General features: G+C 40.1%; 1 protein-coding gene across 1 annotated transcript in view; it reads left to right on the forward strand.

Moving 5' to 3' along the window:
- The first annotated feature begins 1593 nt into the window (after nt 1-1593).
- LOC100644715 (polypeptide N-acetylgalactosaminyltransferase 2) overlaps nt 1594-25234 on the forward strand; it is a 197071-nt gene continuing 173430 nt past the window's right edge. The window contains exon 1 of the mRNA XM_003394894.4: nt 1594-1880. Coding sequence (XP_003394942.1) covers nt 1791-1880 — 90 coding nt within the window. The 5' untranslated portion in view covers nt 1594-1790. The remainder of the gene's footprint in view (nt 1881-25234) is intronic.

Raw genomic sequence — 25234 nt, forward strand, 5'->3', positions numbered from 1 at the left:
GTTTGATAAGTTCCTTCTAACTGTCGCTAGGACACCGTCACTTTTCGGTTTCTTTCGTTTAAAACTTTCTTTATCTCGCAACGTATTTAAACGTATATGTTGTTTTTAACCGTACAAAGGATTTTTAAATATTTCTTTAACGTATCGAAATATAAATAAATTTAAAGCTTAGTTTATCACCGAAGCATTATTTCGACGAACTGATTTCATTTGAAAAATGGCTTATTAGAGGATATGAAATAATTAATGAAATATTATTTATACAATTATTTAATAAAAATATACAGCATTAAAAACATCATGAGAGGATTGCTTTATAGGTGTACGAACGTGTATAATATTGAAAATTAATGGTGATATTTAATTTCATCAATAACTTCGTGCCAATTAAAAGTTTAGTAACACGTTCACCGGCACATGGAAATCAAACATCGACCATGCAACATAATTTTTGATCACGTGCCAATCTTCTAGTTTAATTTTCCATTTCTTTGACATACGTGAAATGAGAAGGAAGCTGTGGTCACAGTGATTTCGATGATCGGTGAGTAGGCTGCTTTTGGTTTCCATCAATGTGCTTAAAATTTGGATCAGATTTTAATTTGGATCTGTAAAAATACATTTTCGCAACTTAAGCAAGACGATCCGAAAATATACAAAAATAAGCTTTGATAACGCAGTTGCTCAAGGACCGTATTGCGTATTTTCTCACATTTACATGATTCACCATGAAATCAAAATAACCAAAACATGCATAAAGAAGTTTTCAGAATAAACGAAGGAATTATAGTTGAAGGTCTAGAAAAGGCCTTTAAGCGAACTTGCTTTTCTCGAGATACGACCGTTAAATTATTCCTTCATTATGCGATACGATTTGCGTATACACTCGCATATAAATATTCCAGCATTTACTATAAAATACTTTTATGTACATATTGTATGTGATTATACGTAAAACATTAATACATGTAACGTGACATAACTGTCATGATTATAGTGATAAGATTTAAAACTAATCCGAAGATGTATATGGAAATTACAATATATTTATTTCAAACATATATATTTATAAAAATTAGTATACGGCATGATTACTCATAAATGTTAAATATGTTTCCACTGAATATTGAGACTTATTAATATAATAGATAATTTACTGCTTAAACACTTTTGTGATCTCTATATGTATATATATATGAATGAATATCTTAATTCTTACGTATATTTTCAGATTAGTTTCACACTTTATTAATATGTGAAATGTAGTAGTGCTCTATAATATTGCTCAAGGTATTTCCTATAATACACATAATATATTCATGAAAGATATCTATAAATGTTGGAATACTTTCGTGAATCAGTATATACGAAAAGATCTGTGAGCAGTTGCATCACATTGCATAGAGAGGTCAGCATGAAACCTATATAAGAATTCGGCGGGTCATACTGTGAGATTCGAAATTTCGCGCTAACGAGGCCAGTGGGCGTCATAGCCTACAAACTGCGCTTGAGGCGCCGCCTGGCGTGGGGATTGGGAAGCTTCGGCGCGTTCGCAGTGACCGCATAGCCGCCGTTCTCGTCGAAGCCGGACAGTATGGCTTCGGCTGCCGGTTCGTTCGCGTTAGTGGTGTTTGTCCACGGTGTTGCGGTGCGTACTCGGCGGCGGGTGTGCGTGGTCCGTTTTTTCCGAACGAAACACCGCGCGTGAAACGTGGACATACGAGGTGGTACAAGATCACCGACCGTAGACGAGGACGAGGGGCGAGATTGAACGAGATACACGACCAGAGATGCGGCGAAATGTGAAAATTGTATTGCTGCTGTCATGCGCCTGGATGTTCGCCTTTGTTTATTACTACCACACGTCGCGAGATACTAAGGTATGTCAATGAATTGTCTTTTGTCATGAGCGTAATTCCGGTTGCGTGATTTTGGCCGCCATGTGCGCGACGTTCGACGATCGGAGCGCAGCCCCACGCGAAAGCCACGCTCCCCTTTCATTGTAAGCACGCGCTACTCGAATTTCTGTGATTTGCGATGCATCAAGGAAAAAAGTCGTGACATTCCTCGAGAGAGGCTCTGTTATTTACAAACATCAAATGTCAGAAATTCGCATAGCCTAACAGTGTTTATGTTTATGTTTATGTTTATGTTTATGTCTATGTATATTTAAAAGTTACAGCTTTGTAATAGTATGTAATATGTTCAGTTTGTATACTATTATATTTATTATAGCGTTTATGCATGTTAAGCCCAAAGTTATATCAAGATTCGTATTATTTGGTAGTACTTTGATACGACTACATAAAATTAATGTTATGAAAAAGTAATGTGGATACTGATAAACGCTTCATCGAAAAACAGTAATATGTACAAATACTTTTTCTTGCCACTGTATATACTATATTTATGAGACGTTGAACTCTGTTTCATAATATCTTTCTATTTTCGCGTGGTGGATCGCGATATTTTAATAATGGAATCGGAAGCGATTCTGCGACGACGAAAATACGATTCTCCGTCCAAATGCTTTGTCGTCGTGTTCGTCGAGCCGTGAAACGTGGAACGTTGAATGTAGAAGATGTGAGCATTCGTAACGTTGTCTCAATTTTCTTCGTGATATAATACGAAAGTTATCTTTCGCGGTGTCATTTGAATCGATCTTGCGTTTGAATCTGGAACGGTTATCGTGTGACCCGTTTACGTGTCATGCGGAGGTTGGGAATTAAATGAGTTCACGGGGAATGTAACGCGAAGTATGGCAAATGGTTAACACGCGGCAAGTAACGACGGCGTTTGCAGCCGGATTCTGCCGCTTGTTATGCCTTTATTAGTAACATACAATCGTTCGTGCGGCTTTAGAAACAATACCAATGGTCTGTTCCAGCATCTCACCGATTCGAACCTACACTCACATTCGCAAATTTTATATGTTGATTATATATGTAATCAACATAGAAAATAAATAAATAAATAAATATATATATATATATATGTTTACGTCTCATGTCATACTTTATTTGATATTGTATGCATATATGTATTTGGTATATACAGAATGTTCCCTAAATTGTACAATTACTCAATAGGTTTTAATTGAGATTTCGTTTTCTAACTTGTTTCGTGCGCATCTTTCTTTCTATTCATATTTACGGTTCTAAGTGTGATTAACGTTGGATTTTGTTATCTATTAATTCCAATTTCTTAATAGTACGAGCTGTTCAGCGTATCAGTATCCCAGTTAATTACACACGTACTTGATACATTTTAAAAATTGTCTTCTTAAAAGCGGAGTCCTATTTAAAAAACTTTATTTATTTATTCTTTATTTTCGATTAATTTTTTCGTACAGTGATGTTACAGCGTAATAGTTATGATCATAGTAATTGCTTTATGTATATTACATATTATTATGAATTTCTATTGTTAACAAAATCTCTCAAACTCGTAATATGATAATATCAAAGAAACTCAACGTGATATTAATTACAAATGACAGAAAGTTTAGTATCCTTTGATCCTGAAACTCCTCTAAGTTTTCTTTTAGGAACGAAAATTAACTTCTGTCTACTGCACTTTAAATTGCTTTCCTACATCAAGGCATATTCATCATTCGAAAACCACGATTTTCCACGATTTTGTAACTCGCTCCCAGCCCGTTCTTATTACTTCTTCTCGTAAACACGTTAATTAGAGGCAATGCAGCGAGTAACCCGTGCGAGTCGCGGAAAAGAGAGTGAAAGTGATTCTCGATGCTATTCAGCCACTCTGGTAACAGATATTTATCTTACGCGGTGAATAAATCGCGAAGCCTTGCTTCACGAGCCGATGATTTCCGCGAACCATTAGGTGCGATACTTGAAAAGAAACGTGGCAAATTATAGCTCGTGCATTGCTATAGAAAGAATTTTATACGTCAAACAACGTGGCAAATGTTTTTCTTCCGTGCATTTTAAAAGCGTGTTAGCACTATAAAACCTTAATACTGTTTAAATTTATTTTGCATTTCAAATTTGACGCATAATAAATTTTGTATTTCAAATTTTCCCTTCGTAATTACAAATTCTTAATTTCCAAATTAATAGAACGAAGTTTGCTGGAAAATTTCCTGCATATTTCTGTATTTTAAACCTTTGAATTTTCATAGAAAAGCTTTTAAATACGTGTGCTTGTATATCATACGTACACACATAGATCTTCGAGAACGCGATTCAACGAGACGGTATCGGAAAATTTGCATTAGCTCTTGTAAAGACCGTTTACCCTGCATGCATTAGTGCGACTGCAGGCTTGAAAGATTGACTGATGTGTTTACGGCCTCGTGAATGGACCCAGCGAGCGTGGCACGTGCACGCGTCCCCGGTAGTAGTGTATTCAACTTCCAAGCAACTGGTGAATAAAGCACAGAAACCTTGCGCGAACTTATTTTTGACTCGCGTAACGCCACGTATGTCTGTCATGGTGTTTAAAAATTAATTATTTGAATCGTAATGGCGAAAGAAAGTGGAGGATACGTAAGTAGAAATGTAATTTTTACATTTTATAGCTGTTTTAATTATATCTCCGGATAGGTTGAAAGCCGATGTAAATTCACTTTTACGAACAATTTTGAATGAAAATTTTGATCGACTCGAATATTTCGTAATAGGATGCGTTTGGTACATGAAAAATTTTCGAATTTGTTGTACCCGAGTTATTTGCGTGCAATATCTCGTGAAATTAACGCGGATGTTCACCGAATTTTTCCGTGATTCGTGCTTCAACCATTTAGGAAAGATCGACAGCGAGGAACGCTGAAATATTATTCGATCTTTTATTTCAAACTTAATCATTCCTCGGTTATTTTGTACTCTTTCATTTTTATTATCGAAACAAAATGAAAGGAAGGAAGTCAATAATCATAATGATATTTTTGAGTGCAATATTAAAACGGTCTCGTGTATCGACGAACGGCATTTCATATACCGCAACATTTTCTGATTTATAGTCCTGTAATTTTCTGGTTTCGTTCGACCTGGAATGCGGTGCGTTGCGACTGCACCGTAGATGTATTAACGTTCTTTCTTCTGATAAAATATCGCCACGTTATTAAACCATCGTCCATATAAATCCAAATTCATCTACATCTGTGTCGTCAGATTTTCGATTATTTTTTCAATAAACGCTATTTGTTTTTTTCCTCTTGATCGAAATTCAGGTCATGCAATTTCACGGAAGAAAAAGGTAAAAAAGAAAGGAAAGTACAATTGCGTTGGAGGAATGCATAAAAAATTAACTCTCCTCCACTCTCGAGTATCGTATCGACTCTTCGTTTCCTCTTTCTGCGTAATTTCACTTTTCAACATTCTCATATCCATTCGCGTCCATGTCGCGTTGTCATCTCGATCCAGATTTCGAACGATCGAAAAATCTACCGTTACCAATGAGAAACGAACGTAATGGGCGATCCGTTACGCGTTGGGCAGCAAAGTGAAAGCGATCCCGACAGTTTCGGAGAAGTTCCAAATTATGGTGACCGTTATCGGGACGGTTTTTTGATTCACGAGTCACGAACTATTCGTCGAACGTTGTTTGTTTCCGAAACAACGACTGTCGTTAGCGGAAACATGTAACGCAAGATAATTTTCTCGTCCTTCGACAGATAGCTTTTACATTTTTCCACGAGTCGTTATCGTTAGAACAAATGACTCGGCTTTCCAGGATTATCTATAGGAAGTAATTAACCATTGAAAAGATACAACATTCCTTACAACGGCCAGAAATGATCATTCGTTCGAATAAAATTTTAAGCGACTTGCCATCCCAGTATCCTTGTTTCAAAGTAAAGTTCTTACTATTATTCGAAATAATGTAACGGATTGAATGGTTCGATAAAATGTGGTCGATCCGGTCGCAGCGATATTACTATTAAAATTGGAACGTGAAATTCGTATTTGAATTGGTAGCCAATACTAACTCGTTTTGATTTGACGTTGGAATTATTAGTTGCGTGAATTATGGAGCTTCAAATCGACACACTGTTAATCGTAGTAATCGAAGAAATTGAATTTTTCTATTAGGAACGACATTAAGTCCTGTTGTTGTAAAATCGCTAAAATCTGATCGGTCTCCATTGACGATGTGTAAGCGAGTAACGAAATCGCGGTTGATCCACTTTTACGACGAGGCTGAAAAGGCTGCCGCGTGACTGCGTTTTTTCCCCCCGGGCCTGGAAAACTACGTCGTCGATCCGGATCCATGCGAAGAACGATTCCTACCGTTCGACCACGATTTTCTATCGTCGGCAGCGCAGCGTTAATCGCTGACGCTCTAATGGAGCGGACTAATCGCGCGATCCTGCAGGAAACGATTCGGCCATTAAACTCGAAAGCCACGATAGAAACGTTTCCGCGCGTCTCTGTCGAGTTACGATGATTGCATCATCGAGCATTCGGGACACAAGCCTCGTGGATCCGCGAAAACCATTTTCCTTTCTCCGTTACCTTTCAAAAATCTCCATTCCATCCTTTTGTCTTCGTCTTTAATTCCATAAAGAACGATTCGGCCATTAAACTCGACAATCACCAAATTTCAATATTCACTATCTTTCGTCCAATTTATTCATCGATTACGATAAACCATTGAATTATAATTGCGCTACGTAGCTAGCTGTGAAATTATTAAAAAGAAGTCACCGATATTCGAACAAATACCCGAAGGAACGGCGACATGGCAAAACTCTTTACGAAATATCGACGTTACGCGTCCAACGTCTCGTAAAGCAACCGATGCTTTGATTGTGCACGTGGCATCGACGGCTGGTTAAAATTTCTGAGTAGTTTCCTTTTGACAAAATCATCGATAAAAATTAGAATAAAATAAAAAACGATGCGTAGAAGACGGTAGAGAACGTAACGAGTGCGAAGTACGTGTTGTTAGGAAATGGTCCGACGATGTGTTCGCGTTACCGGATCTCGCTAAACGGTGATGTTTATTCCCTTTGGCGTAAATCGTGTGGAATTCTCTCCGAAAGTTTGCAACGAAATCGTGTCTCACAGTATGTATTTCATCTTTCGTTTATTTCCTTGAATATATTTTCTTTTGTACGATACGCATTATCGTTGGATCCTTTTTATCGAAATTGAAATCCATATCAGCCGTTTTATGCAAGATTTATAAAGTTAAGTACGTTTATGATTCATCGAAATTTGATCGTTTCTAAAAGGTCTTTTGCAGCGTTTATTAACGTTTTAATAGATGGACAATAGGAAGACGGAGACTAGAGAGTTATGCAGATATAAAAGCGCATGAAAAAGGTTGAATAATGGACGCGGTTGTCCCGTTCCGTTGGCCGTGTATCGTTTTTATCGGCCCGTTCTGGACTTTAATTTCCGTCCATCGATTCCATCTAACCCATGTTATCGGACGATTGTAAGTATTTCTTTTTAAAGAATACCCTTTATTGGACGCAAAAGCGAGCAATTGGCTTTCAATATTATCTACCCAACGAGAATGCAATATGCGGTAAAGCGGATTTTTCAAAGGAAACTTTCGGTCTTAAAATCTTTCACTCGTTCTAGAATCAGGAGTAATAAAAATCTTTTTTTAAAAAAAAAACTTTGTACTTTCGATCGAATGCAATACAGACTATACTCCTTCGAAACTTCGAAACTCAAATGCTTCTACGTTGCTTTCTATTTAAAAACTCTCAGCATCCTTTCCACTCGTTTTAAAAATACGGTTCTCCCTTCAGAAAAGTCGCGCTTACATCCGTTATTCTAATTTAGCCACTCGTCTAGACGCATTTTTAAAACTTCTGCTAGACTTGTTCTTTATTTATCGATAACAGAGTATTGCGAAGGGTAAAACTGTCGGATGAAACAAATACAGCAGTATAAAACAGGATGTAAAGTAACAGAACGAATGAAATACGCGTCACACATACAAGATATCCCAGGATTTAGCAGATTCTGTCAGTTTATTCTATGGATATAAACAAACAGAAAATGTTATACAAATATAAGTTACTTAAAGCTTAATTTAAAAAAATATAGTTAAAGAGTTGAAGCGCATGGGGGACAGTGGATTTGTGGTTAAGCATCCTGTATATCTGTGCCAACTAAAAATGAAAAAAGGAATTAAAATAGCTGCTTCTTGTCTAAAAGCTTCCTCCTTACGTAACAATAGAAAAAAAGAAAATGTAACAAGTACAACATTTTGCCAACACTTTCCATGGATCGTATTTCAGTTTCTCTATCGAATATTTCAAATATCGTATTGTAGCTTAGTTTCGTTTATGTAATATCCATTCGCGAGCTATACATTTCCTCGAAATTTCGAAAAGCAATTTGCTGATTCGTCGCACACACGTTAACACGCGTGCTCACCTGGCGCTTGCTGCTCGCTAGTACGCATTTCGCCGTTGTTCATTAATCGGTGAAGCCATTAGAAAGCAACGCAAATTCATCAGCATGCCTGTGCGCACACAGTTTAGCGCGCTCTGCCTGTGGGTGTCGAATTACATCAAAGGGAGCGTATATGCATGCACTCAGAATCTGGAAAATAGGGTTGATCGTTGGAAGACCAGTTCTACATTTTGGTGACCCTGTTCTACCGTGATCGGTCGCCCACGCACGCGTGTGTCTGTGGCATGCGTGTATAGTCATAGAATGTACATCGTTGAATATGTCAGCTATTCATGTTCCATGAAACGACGTTCATGTCTGTTTTATGTGGCAAAAAAAAAAAAAAAGAAGAGAAAAAAGCGAAGGGAAACGAGGAGAATGAACCACGTTTCCGATCGTGTCTATTAATTAGCTAGTTGGTAAATCTCAGAGAAGGTTTTCATAGAGCAGAAGATAATGATTGGTTTCTCTGTTTGATACGCGTCTCGTTTCTGTTTTTTCGTTGCCGATCCGCTCTATTTACGAATTCGAGTAACAATGGGATTTGTGAAAGAGCGTCGAGTTTCGATTCAATTTCTAGAAGCTGAAAGTTGCACGGTAAAGTCAGAGTTTCGAATATTTCACTCCGCTGGAAATTCGTTTCGCTCGATCCACATATAAATCCGTTTCGCCTAAAAGCGGCTGGTGCAAACACGATACAGTTTCGAAGATGCGATGCAATTAAACGCAATAGGGTTCGCCAGGCGTGTGCATGAGTCGTGTTAAATAACCGGAACGCAGCGCGCATAATTGGTTACGTGTAATTGCCACTGAACGCGTTTGTCTACGGCCCAACCGTAGCTGGTCTCTGTATTATTTGTAACCGATGCGACAGAGCCCGTTTAAATTCGCTTTCTGCGCGGATTGTTACCATCCGTTCGCTACGAAACGAGCGGTCGCTGTAAATCCGGCATCGATTTGCCTTGTGAATTTTCTAATGAACAGTTTGTCACTAGATTGCATCGCAGCCGGAAACACCTGTCGATTTATCGATAGTTGTTCGCACCACGCGGATAGATTTTGTTCTGCTAAAGAAAACGTTAAGAAAGAGAATATTAATTTCGTCGCGCTTGTTAATAACGTAGCTTATTAATGACAAAGCCGCCTCTAACATTACCAATGATAGTTTGCTTGAACGCCGTTTCAGTATCGATTAGTTACTCCTCCAGTTTGTCACTATTTGGGGGAAACTTGGAGCTTCCGTGTATATGAACGGTCTCGTCCCTTTCAAACCGTTAATAGTCTTCCAGCTGCATTAGCCCCGTGAAAAGCTAAGTTTCGATAAACAGTTAATCGGTTTATTTGCCAGCTTGTCTCGGTCTTGGCAAACACGTTCAAAATTAATCTCGATCGCGCTCTGGGCTGGTACTTATGTACTTGGTCGAGCGTTCCGTGTAAATATTTAATCGACGGCTATGGTCTCGATCCGGGTCCCCCGGCCAGGAGGAAACCAAGACGGTTATCCTCGACGTCACGCGAATTTGCATATGCATGTAGCGCGCAGCCTCTTGCTTTTACTTAGCGTTCCTTCTATCGGACCTCGACTTGCCCTTTCGTTCAGCGCCGCGTCTCACGTGATACGCAAATACTTTTTACTCTGGCGAGAATATTCGGTCAGTATCCAACTATTTGTTCCACACGATTGTCCGCGTCCCAAGTTCCAACAGCGAATTTTTATCTGGCAACGAAATTTTCTGACGATTGACAAAATACATTCGACGCATAGTGGGTTATTTTCGTGGGTTTTAGTGAAGCGCAGGACGCAATTTACACGATAACAATCCTAAAAGCAGCAGAATCTTTCCGGAGACGGAATAATATCGCGAGCCGGGTTGCAATCGCGACGCGAATTGTTGGAATTACAATGCGGTTACGAGACTGTAATGTCGCACGTCAACTCATCTCCTCGTCGTCGCAAATGAACCATGAGCCGCTTTTTCACCTCTCCACGCCCGTACACGTTTTTACGCGCTTTAATTTCCGCGTGCTCGCAAGTACATCTACTGGCGGGAGAATGCTCCCGGAGATATGTACGACCGCGAGATGAAGCGTAATGTGTCCAGGATGAATGCTTTTTATCTCCGACAACGATCATCTTTGAACTATAAAATAGTTGAAACGCGACGTTAAACAGATGTCACACACCACATCGTTGGAATATTCACGTATTTTATTTACGGTATTTAGTCTACCTATAAGAACAAGAAAATTTACAAGGCGTTGTTGAATATTATTTAATTTACAAGGACATTTAACATGGAAAATTTATACGCCTATAAAACTTTTATGTTTCATATGACATACGTGATATATTCGTAAAAAGTTTCTGCGAGTATTCGAATATTTTCATGCGCCTGTTTATTTAAAACAGTGACTCGTATGAGAAATTAAAACGACTGAAAAAAATAATTCCATTCGTGTTCCAGCGAAACTTTCTCCGAGTCCAATTTTCTCCTACATTCGCGATAAACGCGCATAATTCTCTAAAGCTGAACGAATTCCTGTTTCCATTTCACCTTCCTTAAACATCCGTTCCGGTGTGTTTCGTTTCGCTTTATGCAAAACGTTCAGACACGGCGTGCTGACTTCCCAAGGATAACTGTGATTAATATCTTGACCTGGCTTGGTAATAAGTAATAGCTGGCCTGTAGACACGCGTGCATACATCGCACGTGTGTTTACACGAAGCTGTGCATTTCTGCCTGAACAATGTCGGACTAACGCGCTACGGCCGACACATATACGCGTACCCAGCCGAGACACGAGCCTGATGAAATTGCTCGCGTTCGTTCATCGGGAATCGCAGCGCCGTCGAAATAGGATTTTCCGCGTAGAATCTGCCGGCACGCGGCCGATTTCAACATGCTCCGGCTCAGGGATCACGCGTCAGTTCATTGGCGACCCCTCTTGATAGCTAAAACGAATGGCTGATTAGTTTTCCGGGTAATTAGAAATTCTGCGTTGATGGAGCTTTGATCTCCAGACAAGGAGCTTTGGTCTTTGTCTTGTTCTTTCATAAAGATGTACGTAGACCTCGTAAATTTGAAGCGATACGACAACTTTATTATTCGTAGCTACTTTTAAAAGTCTTATATTTTCAAATTTATTGAATTATTTCCCCTTTCAACTATTTCATGTTAGTGATACAGATGATAGAAAATTGAAAATGGACTTACCACGTCTTGTTGTTTTCTTTGTCATCTTCAACTGTATCTTAGCTCTTTTACGCAATTTTAAACAAGTATTATTAGCGAAGTTTTACTTTCTTCTATCTATAATAGTTGCCTTTATGATAGTTCCTAAATTACTAATAATCTGATTATTCTATTCGACGATAATTGAAAGAGAAGTTTATAACCTCTCTCTATATTCGCTAATATTATTATGTAGTTGGTAAATTATTATGCCCTGATATCACCGAGTACTCTGTATTTCATTTATTTCTCCGCGAGATTTTATTCATAATTTCATAGTTACAAAACGTGCAAAGTGCGCCATGAACTCGCACCGGGGAACGATAAACCGCGATATAAAGTCGCGCAAGCGGAAATTTTGGCGATTTGAAGGTTCAATAACAGTGCAGACAGGAACGTCGCCGATGAATAGAGCCCGTCGTCGAGTTGTCTTTTAACGGGTTTGCACACGACGTTACGGAAATTGGGTTCGCGGATCCCCGTTTCGCGCCTTTGCTCTTTATACTCGCTGCTCGTTTTTTCGCAAAGGATTACGCGTGGAAACGGAAGGCAAAGGCGCCGCATAAAAACGAAGAAAAATACTCGACGAGCTTCTCCTATTCCTCAGCAGGAAATGTGTCATTTCCTGGAAATTAAATTATTTTTCGCTCGATGAGTACCGGTTCCGTTTCTCTGTGGTTCCATGGGAGGTCATAGCGTTCTCTGATTATAAGATAACGTTCCACCAGTGCTAGAACACGACGTTTGATCCAGTTTCCCAGGCGGATCAGTCCCGTGTGATTTGCATGGCTGTAAGATCGGTGCCAATTATCAGTCTCGCGTGTTTTACTGCGCTGCGGCCACCAGAAAGAACCGGAACACCGGGGTACTTGACCTTTGTTCCATTTACGGTGCATCTGATAGATTCGTCCGCCTGGACTGACGGTGCAAAATGAGACGAAAAGCCTTTGAGCTTCGTCGAATTTCTTTAACGGATAAGACATGCTCATCCTTATATCACTTTTTCGATCAATATTTCGTTAGATGAATCTGTCAGAAACTAACCTCGTCAAATCTACTTTTGGGTAATTTTTTAATTTCGTTACATAAATTCCAAGATAAGTCTAAAAAATAGCTTTTGTAATATCATCACTTTTCTGTACTTCTCGATTTATGGAGTTGATTAAGGTGGTTCGCGACAGGCTAAAAATCACATTAGAAATAATGCGCGGTTTTAACCAGAATATTATTACTATCATCATTACGGGGATTCTACTGTGTGATTCACGACAGCTTTAAATAGAAACTACGGTTCTCACTCGCTATCTACGAGAGAATATTAAGCTGTGTGCAAGTTCTGCCAGCGACAAAGATTCATCTACGCTTTTCATTGGTTCGACGAATTCAGCAGATCCGCAAAATAAAACTTGGTTCCCGGTGTGGAGAGTCTTACGCGGAAAGAGGATGAACGTGCTGTGGATTTTATTAGGTCGTCGGACAGAGGAAAGGTCGGGGCGGTTTCGGTATTCTTCGTAGTCCAAGGAAAATCTGGACTAATTAAGGTGGCAGCGTGCACGACGGCGCACAGTTTAATCGTACTTTTCTAGCCATGGCCTCACCATCTGCCATGACTGCCGCCGGCGTTCGTTAATAGTGTTAATTCTTCCGTGGCTACGTATGAATCAGCTGACACTCGTTAATTCGCCCCCGTGGAATTGTCCGGCGACGTGTAATGGTTCTCTCGTGAATTCGGCTCCAACTATAACGAAATCGTTTTTTTCTCTGCATGAAAAAAATGAAAAAAAAAAAAAAGAAAGAAAAAGAACGAGAGAAAAAAGAGATCCTGAAACGCTGCTCTTGTTCGATCACGCATGAAGAGGGTTTAATTAAATATAATTAACGTGGGTCGTGGCGAACATTTTTCTGAAGCGCGGCAAACGAACCTGCGAGAAAAAAGGGAACATCACCCAAGGAAATATAATTTCGCGTTTTCATCCGTTTTCCTTTATTCGCTAATATCCGCGTGAATTCGGTAATTCGGTTAATCAGCTCTTTCGTTTTGCGAATCGTTACTCGCGCAACCATACAGAGCTGTATCAGAGCGCCCAAGGCTCGGAAGACGGCGACCCATCTTTTTCTCCCTCCTGTTTCTCGTCAACGTTACGACAACCCCGAGGGGAGACTTTCGACCGAACCAATTGGAGGACCCTCGTCATTCTCCATTCCTCTCCTATATATGTATGTATATATGTATACATACTGAATATGATTAAAAAACTGTTTAAGATTTTAAGCTGTTAGAAGCTGAGAGATTATACCTGTACGAACATTACAGTTATTCGAGAGCAGAGAGCCGCTAGTTTTTCGTTTTTATTGGCATTCCTGTGCCGATAGCTGTATGAAACACATCGCAGTTTGTAAGACATGTTAGTTAATAGAGTATGTTTGTATCGTGTATGTATTAGGTTGTCCAAAAAGTTTCTTTCGCTTTATAAGGAAATGATAGACGCACAATATTGTTTGTTTTATATTAGTTTATTGAATTATGCACGAATATAACAATAGAAATAGAACGAAATGAGTCTTACCTAATTCAATAAAATAATATAAAACAGAAATTGTTGTTCATCTATTATCACCTTATGAAACGAAAGAAACTTTTCGGACAACCTAATATAATCCAACTCTTTGCTTTTCTTATCTACCTTACATAGGTGAACTTCTGTCACTTTTCTTCTATCTATTCCATACAAAATTCTTTTAATGTGATTTGGATTACTGTTGTAGGGAATTATAGATGCTTACGTGTATGATCTTTAGTACATTACTCGTATGTTCCTCTTACTGTTGTAACTAATAAAAATTATTCTTATGAATTCTTGCATCGTTATCTTGCGCAAATGCAAAATCCCGGCCGATTAACGTTTTCCTTGATAGTTTAAACTTTAAATTATAGTGATTGAAAGCGTAAGGTGTCTCAATATTTACGAACAAGAGTGTACGTTTCGAACCTCGAATCCTCGATCTTCGCGTCCATAATTATGCTCGACTGTGAGCAGAACCGTTCGAGGAGACCTGGCCGGAAATCTAGCCAAATCCAACTTGACTGGCTTTAAATGTTCAACCCTGTAATTAATGAATGCAAATGCCGGCCGCCTCGCGGCGTTCCGAGTTTTCGGTTTTCAGACGAAAGACAATGGACGGCGTTTTCGCTCAACGAACTGGATAGCGATGGAAAACACCGCAGTTCCATTAGTTTGGAAATTGTATTTCGAAGAGTTCACTGGCGCGCGGTTGACGTGAAGCCTTCCCTTTTCCCGTTGCGCGAGCCGCCGCGCCGTTCAGTTTACGCGTCTCGTCGTATGCGACTCGTTTCGGTTCGTGAAATGCCCGTAAGCTTTCTCCCGGCGAGGTATTTGCGCTGAATTTTCCGTAATTCCGCGCCAGCGGTTTTTACAAACTCTTACCTGCTGCCTTAACCGGCTTGTTACTCGTCATACGAGTATGATCGCAGAACGAAATGGTTCCGTAAAAGATGATTATTCCGTCGAAGTATACGACCAAAGCGGATTCGCGTCGACTTTTCCGCAAACGATCTCGGAGGATATATTCCAGACGTTTCGAAATACCTACTTTACCTCTTGCTAGTTCCTCGCTGTAGTTGATGCTTGTTGAATTCCGCAAATTGCTGTCTAATTTCGCAATTATACGGCGGAGAGCTCAAGATTGTTCATAAATCGTTCGATATTCGAGAGGGAGCGATTCGACGAGGTTAATTGTCAAGATTTATTCGAGCCTCGGGTCCAACAATGAACTAGTTACACGGACACTCGATGCGTCGTTCGGCCACACGACAATGCCTTCCTAATGTACCCGATACCTGACATAATTTGTCCCACGGTGTGTTCCAGCCTGCAGCTTTCGCTGAGTGGTATTGTGTGCGGTAAGGTTTCGACGTAATTGACCCGGGTAACACGAGCGAGAATTGCACGGAATTGTGTGCCTTCGTGCTCTGCCCAAAAGAGCAGAATGCACCGGCTGCCGTAAAACGCTATTTTCGCGTTTATGGGAATGTAAACAAGCTCGTGTTTGAGGTTTTTCCAGTCTCGAGGACTGGGTCTTCGTCGGGGAATCGTGCTGGTTACAGCCGTTTCTGGAACGGCTTTCAGAACGGCAGCGGCAGATCTTAAAATTTTTTAACGATCCTCCGGTGACCTGTGCACACGATGTTCCTTTCCGGCTGTCGATGTTTTCGTGGAAGCGTTCGTTGGCCGATGAAGCCAGGTATACGGAATTACGAGGTTACTCCGAACTATCGATCGACTCTGAGTTGATCGGGTAAGCAGCTTGATGTTACGTTGAAATATCGAGATAGTTTAAACGAGCTTAAATAACCAATATGCCACCATGGTTTTTAAACCGCCATAAGAAGATCATCCTTGTTCGCAGTCGCAAGAAGTTTTTAATAAAAGAGCCTTTGTCGAGGACACTGGGACGAATGAGCAGAAAACACACACGTTAATCGAGCAAAAATGGGTGATGTAAAAACATTAATTGCTTTTCTCCGACTCCGTGCATCATTGTTGTTCAACGATTAACACGATAACGGATATGGCAAGGAAAGGACATGCTGACCGTAAAACAGATTGATTATGAAGATTTAATATCACGTCTCCTTACTTTTCGGGACTCGTATCATTAGGGAAATATTTTGTTTGGTGAAATGTTTTCTGGGCATTCGCGTGACCGTTGTCGGCGGTTACGACTCCGAATTCGACGACGACGACGACGACGACTAGAAGCGAGGAGGAGGAGCGTATTTCGTCGCATGAAAATATGAGGAGTGGTTTTCGTCATTGTGCATGGAGTCGAACGGGCGCGACAGAAAGGCGAAACGTAGGGAGGAAGAGCTAGGGTTAAAAAGGGACACGTACACATACATAGTGGGAAGGGGTTGTTCGGAGGTAAGCAGAGTGGTTTCAAGTGGGGAGAACGGGGTGGCGTGTGTGCAACCACCTCTGGGAACGCGGCGAATACCGCAGTGCGCAGTATTTATCTGTTTTAATTTTATTTCACCGGCTGTAGCCTCCTCGGTTGCACGTTAATCACAATTAAATAGGATCTCTCCTCCCGGCCGTCTGAGGCCCGAAGAAAAACAAAACAGCCGAATTTACCCCGACCTGCCTCCCGCTATTTGTTTAGCTCTTCTTCCCTCCCGCGGGATATTCGATAAAACCCGGGGATGGCTCGAGCTCTAATCACGAACTTTTCCCATTTTTATTTTATGAAACTTCGTTGGTCTAACCGTTATTCGTGTTTCCATTATCATAGGAACTTTCGGATGAATTTAAAATTCATTTTTAATACGTTTAATACGCTGTTAACTTCTTACGCAGGTGAAGTAACGATGGAAAATACGAAGGTTTCTCCTCTAGTTTTTAGCGTGCGATTCGTATTCCATACCAAATCGCACCACTCTTAGGGACGAATTTTCTTTTGCCAAGAATTTCTCTTGGAACAATAAACTGTAGATCGTGATAAATAACAGGGATACAGGGGGTTTGCGGCATCAACCGAGTTAATTTTTAACCCCCTCAGTAGCCTGGCGAGATTTATCGTGCGCTACCCTTTTGTTAAGCCGAGTCGCGTACGTGTGTGCAGGCTGCGTGCACGGTCGATGGTGTGCGACTACGTCGCGAAAAAAAGTCGCTATATTTCCACGGAAAGCCCCTTTATCCGGCCCCCGGTGCAGCTTACGCCGACATTCGATCTCGCAAATTGAACGATTGTTATCTTGCCACCTTCTCTACGTATTTTTTTTCACGTTCGAAAACATTCGTCGCATTGTTCATACTTGACAGTTTTTTTTTTATTTCCCATTTAATTATTGTTCTTCTATTTCAGTTGAATAGACTGACCACTATTTACTATAGTTAAAATTTTATTTTGACATGATTCATTGCTCGAATGTATTTTTTAATGAATTAAAGAGCAACAGGAACATAGGTGTTTTTTCATGACACACACGCGGCGTGACATGTACTTTTTAACGTTACAGTGCATGATCTCATGTTAGTATTAAACCAAGTCGCGTTACGACGGTGACCAGCAGGAATTTTATGGCAGTTTAAAAATTTGAACGGACGCCGAATGGTTGGAAGTTGGTCACGGCGAATTTTGTTTAATTAAAGCTAGCCCAGAAGTTCGGTCACCGTAGGCTTCCGCTAATTTTTCCACCGTTAATCGCAGACATTCCTATGACAAGCATTTACCTTTGCAGCAGGAAATTAATATTATTCCCACATGTAATTCATTTAATTTGATCATTTCATTTTACTCTTTATTTGCCTTGTGAAATGAAATATTAATAAGCAGCTTGAAAAAGGAATAGGAATATCACGAACGAATTTCGGAGATCGGTCATAGTTACGTTAAAAAATTCCGACATAGTGCAAGTTGTGAGTTACGCAAACGAAGGAAATTCAGTTCCATTCGGTTAGATATTCCGCCGCTGGGTGATGCATCGCCCCGTCAACAGGATACGGTAAATCACTCGCCTATGCTGTACGTGGCCCTGTTTCACTGATTTCCAATCGTTAGCGTGGTATTTGCAAAATAGGATGTACCCCACGCGTTCTCGGTATCACGCGGCTGACCTGAACCTGCAGGGCTACAAAAAGGGTGGAACAATGCACGCTTTACAAGTGTCATCTACGTCCTCTAAATCATAGCATCCACCGGCGGCCTGTCTTTTTACGCTCGGCTTACAGGGGCTCGCTTTTCACCCCTCGGAGGTTGAAACATTAAACGAACAAGGGGCCAACTCGATTTCACTCCGAAATTCAACTGCGTTCGTGTAATTGGCGTCAGTTACTGTGATTCGTCGTTTGTTCGGGGCAATTAATTTTTCAGAGTACTAACGAGAATTTATCGATGTCAAATTAATTTAAAATTTCATTCCATGAACTTCGTTAAAATGAATACAAATGAACAAATACTTTATAACAACGTGTGATTTAAAAGTTACATATTCACGTATCTGCGTATATTTTATAAATTTTATTTTATTTGCCAATTAATGTATTATCGCATTGTGACATTAAAACATTTATTTACGACAATCATGTAAATATTATTTCGTATTCTGTAAGCTGAGAGAGAAAAAGTGTAATCAATTGCGATCGTTCTTCTGAAAAGCAAACTACGAAATATGTTCGCTTCATAATTGCACTCATTGTTAAACAAGCGAGATTCATTTTGAAAGAATAATTGGTTGATTCATGCCTATCAAGGATTACGGTGCGTCAAAAAAAGATCTCATCGAAGACTAATTACATCCGATTGTCCATTTCTCTTCTGCGCGTGTTCCTTGCATGGCAGGCTAAACACCGCGGCTCGTTTATCCATCGCGCGAATAGTCTGCCTTAATTAGAACAAAATTACTCATTACACAGCTGCCGGGCTATAATTAATTTTCGGCCTGTTCAGCATGACTGTTTCGTCGTGATGCACGTGATTTCCACACGTTTCTTTCTATCCTCCATCTTTGCCAATCTTTCTCTCGTTCCTTCTCCTGGTCGTTCCTCTTATTTAAAGTAATTTCACATGGCACGAGCAACCTGGAATATCGAATATATCAAACCGAATTTTGGTGCAAGAACGAGTTAGAATCGCGTGTTCAATTTGATTATGAAATTTCCAAACACTACATCGCGATAAGTGTTCAATGGGCACACGATAATCCCATTATTTCGCTATGTCCTGTTCATTGCAGTCGGGCTATATGAATTTCACGATTTAAATGCATGCGTGCTTTTGTGCCAGTTACAAATGATACGATTATATTAATTTACCCGACCGATTAAATACGATTAAACCTAAGGCGAATCTTTTGACAGGCTTCGTTTAATTCGTTGTTTCATCTTTTATGTTCTTCTCCGTACTATTTCCATAATGCTCGTCAATAGATAAAAAGTCAGAGACACTGTTCGCGAGCATCTAAGTTCGTTTCTCGCTCGGTGGAAGAGAATCGGGCGACATTGTCGAGTCGATGGTTAACAAAACAACGAATCGGTGCAATTTCCTGGTGCGTTCGACCGACAGGAAACGCGAGCCAGAGTGCTCGTGAGTTGCTAGAGTCGTCTTCGATCTAGCGCAGTCTCATCTTGCGTCACTTTTCTTTCGCGGCCATCGCTTTTCCTCTTTCTCCAGACGCAGCTCTATTCGCCGTGAAATTCATCGCGACGCGCTGGAACAGCCGCATAGTCTCGCGTTTTACGCAACGACGACTCACTTTTCTTCTGCCGTGAGAAACGACACTGCGCCGGCCGGAAGAAACCGCGGTGCTCCAAACCGATCTCAGTTTTTGTCGTAGAATTTCTTGTAAACTCCTTTTTCTGTGCTCGTTAATAACGAGCTACCAGGAGTAATCGCGAGATCGTGGCGCAATTTTTCGCCTATTTGGCCGCTGGGTTGTCCAGCTTTGCCGAGATGGTGAGGTAGTATGAATTTTTATAACCTTGAACGTTGGCGTCATCGAGTTCCAAGAAAACGAGTATAAGTTTATTAAAAGAAAAAAAAAACTGTAATCCGTTTAATGCTGGGAATTTGTAACTCGAAGACACTTAAATTTGTCGAGTTGTCACTTTCACGACAGCGATGATAAAATGTAAATGTAAATCCATTAGCTGACGAACGTTCAGAATCCTCTCTCTTTCTCTCTGTCTCTCTTTAGAAGTTACTGAGTCATCGTAATCAAGAACCAAGACCAGTGGCAATTAGCACAGTGCTACGAATGAAATGTTGTAACGAGGTAATACTGATGCTGGGAAAATAGTATCATCGTCGTTTTATTTCTTGGCGAAACGGGTCGAACGAAAGACTGAAAAGGCGGAATGTTCGAAAACGCCCGTACTAACATTCGCCGCAGCCGAGATAGCGTTTTCGCGGTAGTCACGTAAGTTCCTAGTTAATTAAGGCAGTGGATATCTCCCACGATTTCTACTCCCCCGCCGTTAACGACGCTTTGTTCCTCGTGAAACGTTGTCACGTCGCGGCGAAGGTACGCGAATACCGATTTACTTTCCTCGCTGCGTAGAACGCGTGAAAACAATTACGTGAGATACCGACGCGGTGAACAATCGAACCATACGCGATTTCCACTGTTTTCGTCTCTTCCACATTTCCTTGTGGCACTTTCTTTCGTCGCGAAACATCGCGATTTGTTTGTCCGATTACAAGCGGAAAGGAAACCTTCTTGGGTTACTCGAGTACTCAGGAACATCAACATATTTTATTTTTCCGATGTTGGAATTTTCGAATTTTCGACTGTTGCAATTTTTCAAACTCTCAAATTTTTATGGATTTAGAATTCCAAATTTTTTAAATATTCAAATATTTAAATATTTAAATTTTCAAATGTTCGAATTGTACAATTCCAAATTTTTTAAATATTCAAATATTTAAATATTTAAATTTTCAAATGTTCGAATTGTACAATATGAAATATTGAAATTTTTAAATTTTCGAATTTTTTAATATTCAAATATTCATATCCGCGAAACTTGGAACGTCTCGGAGCGCGTAGTACGATTAGGTACCTAAGAAACGTCGAGCATCTCCGGCGCATTTCTTTATCCACGTTGCATGGTAGCTGTCGTAGCTCCTCCTCTCGTCGAGCTAGTCCATGAATATTCTATTCGCGTGCTTTCGCGGGCACGATTGCGCAACAGAGAACGTCGACGGGAACGCGACTTAAGGTTGGAAACGCCGAATCACTTTCATTCTCGGTTCCGGTTCAGGGTCGTTTAGCTGAGCTGTTTCAGGGTCACGAGGCTCAGGACGCAGGAAGCTCTACTTAAACGCGTTTGTCTCTCCACTTGAAACTGTTCTTAACTGCCGTGTATTATGATAAATTACTGCCAAAAGTTTCCGGCCGAACTATAAATCTATTTCAGTTTAAATTACATATAAATCGATAGAATCCCTCTTGCATAAATTCGGCATATATATTTCACCTATGCTTACGTAATACAATTTTGCTTCTTCAAAAAGAAGTTGTTACTATTGTTGATGCCATACTTCCAGCAGACGTTGTGTATTTTCGTTACTTGAAATAGTTCTGTTCGTTTAGCCTTTCGAAGCATTCTGGATAGGTTCGACCTTCTAAAATCTAAAACGTTCCTATACTACTATAGTGGATAAAACGTAGTGAAAGTAAAAGGAAACACGTAAAAGAAATACAGCGCGATACAAAAGCAACGTATTTTCAAGATACTACACTTGGAAGTATATATTACGAATAATAGAAAATTTCTGTAATTTGTAATAATAACAATGGTGTAATTGAAGATGAAGCACCTTTCTTTCTAATTAATCGCACAGTACGTCTGATGTACAGAAATTGTGAAAACAGCTATAGATGGTTAAAGCGAACGAACCTCAACTGTTGCGTCAAAAAATGTCGAGACGTATCTATTTATCTCGCAATTACAGAGAGCATGATCGATGAAGTCACCACGCTTCAGAGGCACTTGGCTGCTCGGCACTTTTTGCCGAGATTTCACGTGTCGTATTCGCGAGTCCCGCGGCCGCTTTAATTAAACGTACGGCTATCGATCGAGTTGCCGTTGCGTATATGGAATCGTGCGAGTGAAAACAGCAAAGTTAACCTGGAATGCGAACGCGGAGAAACCGCAGTCTACTCGGGCCGTGGTTGCTCGCAGCATTTACGTGGAAATGCGGACTGGATACGATAGACCGACGTCGTGTCACTGTGTTTAAAATATCCACTGGAAACGTGGCCCGAGCTGGAATCGTAAGAAGAAACGATTGCCGTACTTGTTAGACGATTCGGTGTTAGGATCGATTTGGTTGGTTTAATCGCGAGAACGAGCGGGAATTTAACGCCCCAGTAACCTGGTCACGCGCGTGAAATTCAATCGCGCACAATCGGGGCCGGGCGAAACGAGAACGCGAAGAACCGTTCGGAGATCCTCTCTGCTTCCTGATTGCCTCGTTGAAAATACAGCTTCGGGAGCAGCTCTTGAAATAAACGAAAGTACCTCGAACATACTTGATTAGATTTCACAAGAGAACCGCTGAGGCTTTTAAGATATCGGATATTTGATCGGTAGAGCGTTAACTTGTCTATTTACAAGTGGTCTTATTTTTACTTCTCTGCTGTATGCGTATCTTATTGAATAATCTGGTTATGATGACAATGTGAAATAGAAAAGAAGAAGTTTATTAATGTTTTCGGTATTACGTATGGTATATCTGTGGCACACGATATAGAGCGCAGAAAATGAAAATAAACAATGGTATAAATTGCTATAAATAACCAAATGCAAAATATGGAAATACGAATAAACATATGTAATAATTTGTTACGCGCGTTATTGCTAATAAGCGAATCGAGAATGTAAGCAAACAAACTGAGAACATAAATAAACTGTAATGTATTTAGAAATAAATTGAAAATTGTGCAACATCGATGTTACACGCGATCTGGCCAAATTATCTTCAATTTCAACATCGATACTTTGAAAGCGTATTTCAAGATACCTTTCGAGGCAGAATTAATGATGGTGTCGAGAGAAAATCCGTATCTGCTACGTAGAGATAATGCTATCCTCTATATGCGGATCCGATAGGTTCGCTGCAGTACTCGATGCTTTCCAACACTGCTCGAATTTGTTGGAGATTCTTTGATTTCATGAAATTGAACTCTAGTCGTTTCGTTCTCGAGTAAAGGTTGCAGGAGGGTAAGAAGGTTGGACTGGATCGTAAAGAACCGAGGTGCTACGTTTGATCGATTCCCTTCCGCGAATACACACCAAAGCAAAGGAAAGAGTCTATGAAATCGTAGTCGAGGGATTGATGTGTGATCTCCGCGTTCGCTGGATAATTTGCATGTCGCTTTGAAGATGATTCAATCTTCCACGTGTTAAGCACGACTACCTGAATTTCGAGTTTCAAGATAGAAGAAAATATTTTAGAGTAAAAATGTTTCGATCTCTGAAGCTAGATTTGACCGTTTCATGCATTTGGGTTGTGTTTCAAAGAAGGATTATGAAACGCTACTATCGTTATTCTATCTTTATTATAGTTATCAAATGGACATACGAAACTTGGCTGTATCATCATAAAATAAAATGCAATAAGGCGAAGACTCTTACGTCTTTGCGATAATTAAATGTGATCTTCCCGAGAACGATAATCCAACTTGTACAAGGATTAATTCAGTATACAAAGCTGAAAAGTTTCTAAAATTTCACAATAAATTACACGATCTTTCGAAAGTAACACAAAAGCTTAAACGTGACCGGTACAGGATTTTCAAGTACAAGGTAGATTTTCGATATTATATTCTGAGTATGATGTACAGGAAAATTACGTGTCCATTTTATGAAACGGACGTAGAGTATGTTCGCGCGAACTTTATGCCAGTCATAAAGAAGCGCGAACCGAGCTTATTAAACCGTTACTCGGTACCGTAAAGTAAAATGTCACGTTAGGGGAGTGGAAAGAAGCCAACCTCGAGAACTGTATCGTCGTAATTGCATGCAAATATCGAGGACACACGGAAGCACGAGTTTCCGTCTTATGTACCGTTCTGTCAATCTTCATCATTTCCCACTTAAAAATTGTTAAAGTGTATCTTTGTATCGGATCCTCTTTCGAAAAATTACTACTAATATTGCTAAAAGCTCTTACATATTTCCACTAACTACAGAAACAAACAATCTGAGATCCGTATCGTTTTAACCGTCTGTTTTCCCATTTCCAATGTAAACAATTCTCTTCTGTGATCCTTCAACTTTATTCCACGCTTCTTTCCAATGCACATGATTATATTTCAGTGAAAATCTATTATTCTAATTTCGTATAAGCTAGCTGATACCAGGACCGGTTTCAACAAGGTTTCGAAAATCCGCAATTCACGGGTGGCCGCGAGAGCTTTAATCGTTCCGCTACGCGTCATTAATTACGCGATCACGACACGCGATATATAATCGATCTTTCCGCTGTCCGCGCGGATCGATCGCAATGGCCGGCACCGCGGCTGGTTAATTGATTCTGTTGGACGTTCGAAACTGCTCACCAGCGATAATTATCGTGCGCTCGAGTTGCGCTGTCGCAGCACGGAAACACCGCGGAGGAACAGCTATGTCAAGCGGTTTTTCCGCTGGACATCGGCTACCTTTCGTCGGTTGAAAAATGATGGATCCGCTACGTCGTATCGCGTTCGCATTCCGTGTTTAATCGCACCGGATCAATTTCGTTCTTGCTTTAATTGCACGCGACGGTCGGACCCCGTTGGCTAAACAGATCTTTCGATTATTATTTTTATTGTAATATTTAGTGGACGATGCTGAATCTGCTGAATCACTGTTTTAACGTCTTCGTTTTATCAGAGTTGGATGTTAAGATTTTGCTAGAGAAATATGTAGGATTGGCTTGTGGAAATTTATTTAATTTTTTGTGTACTAATTTTTAAGTTTTCTTGGTGAATCGTATGTGACGTCTGTATAGTCAAAGTCTTTTCAATTCTTTATTGTTCCAGATATCCTCGAACTAGAGTCACGGATTTGTTTCAATCTTTTATCAATGGCAAAAAGATATGTCCTGAAAAAT

The sequence above is a fragment of the Bombus terrestris genome, chromosome 4 (assembly GCF_910591885.1).
Source record: "Bombus terrestris chromosome 4, iyBomTerr1.2, whole genome shotgun sequence".
Lineage (NCBI taxonomy): Eukaryota > Metazoa > Arthropoda > Insecta > Hymenoptera > Apidae > Bombus > Bombus terrestris.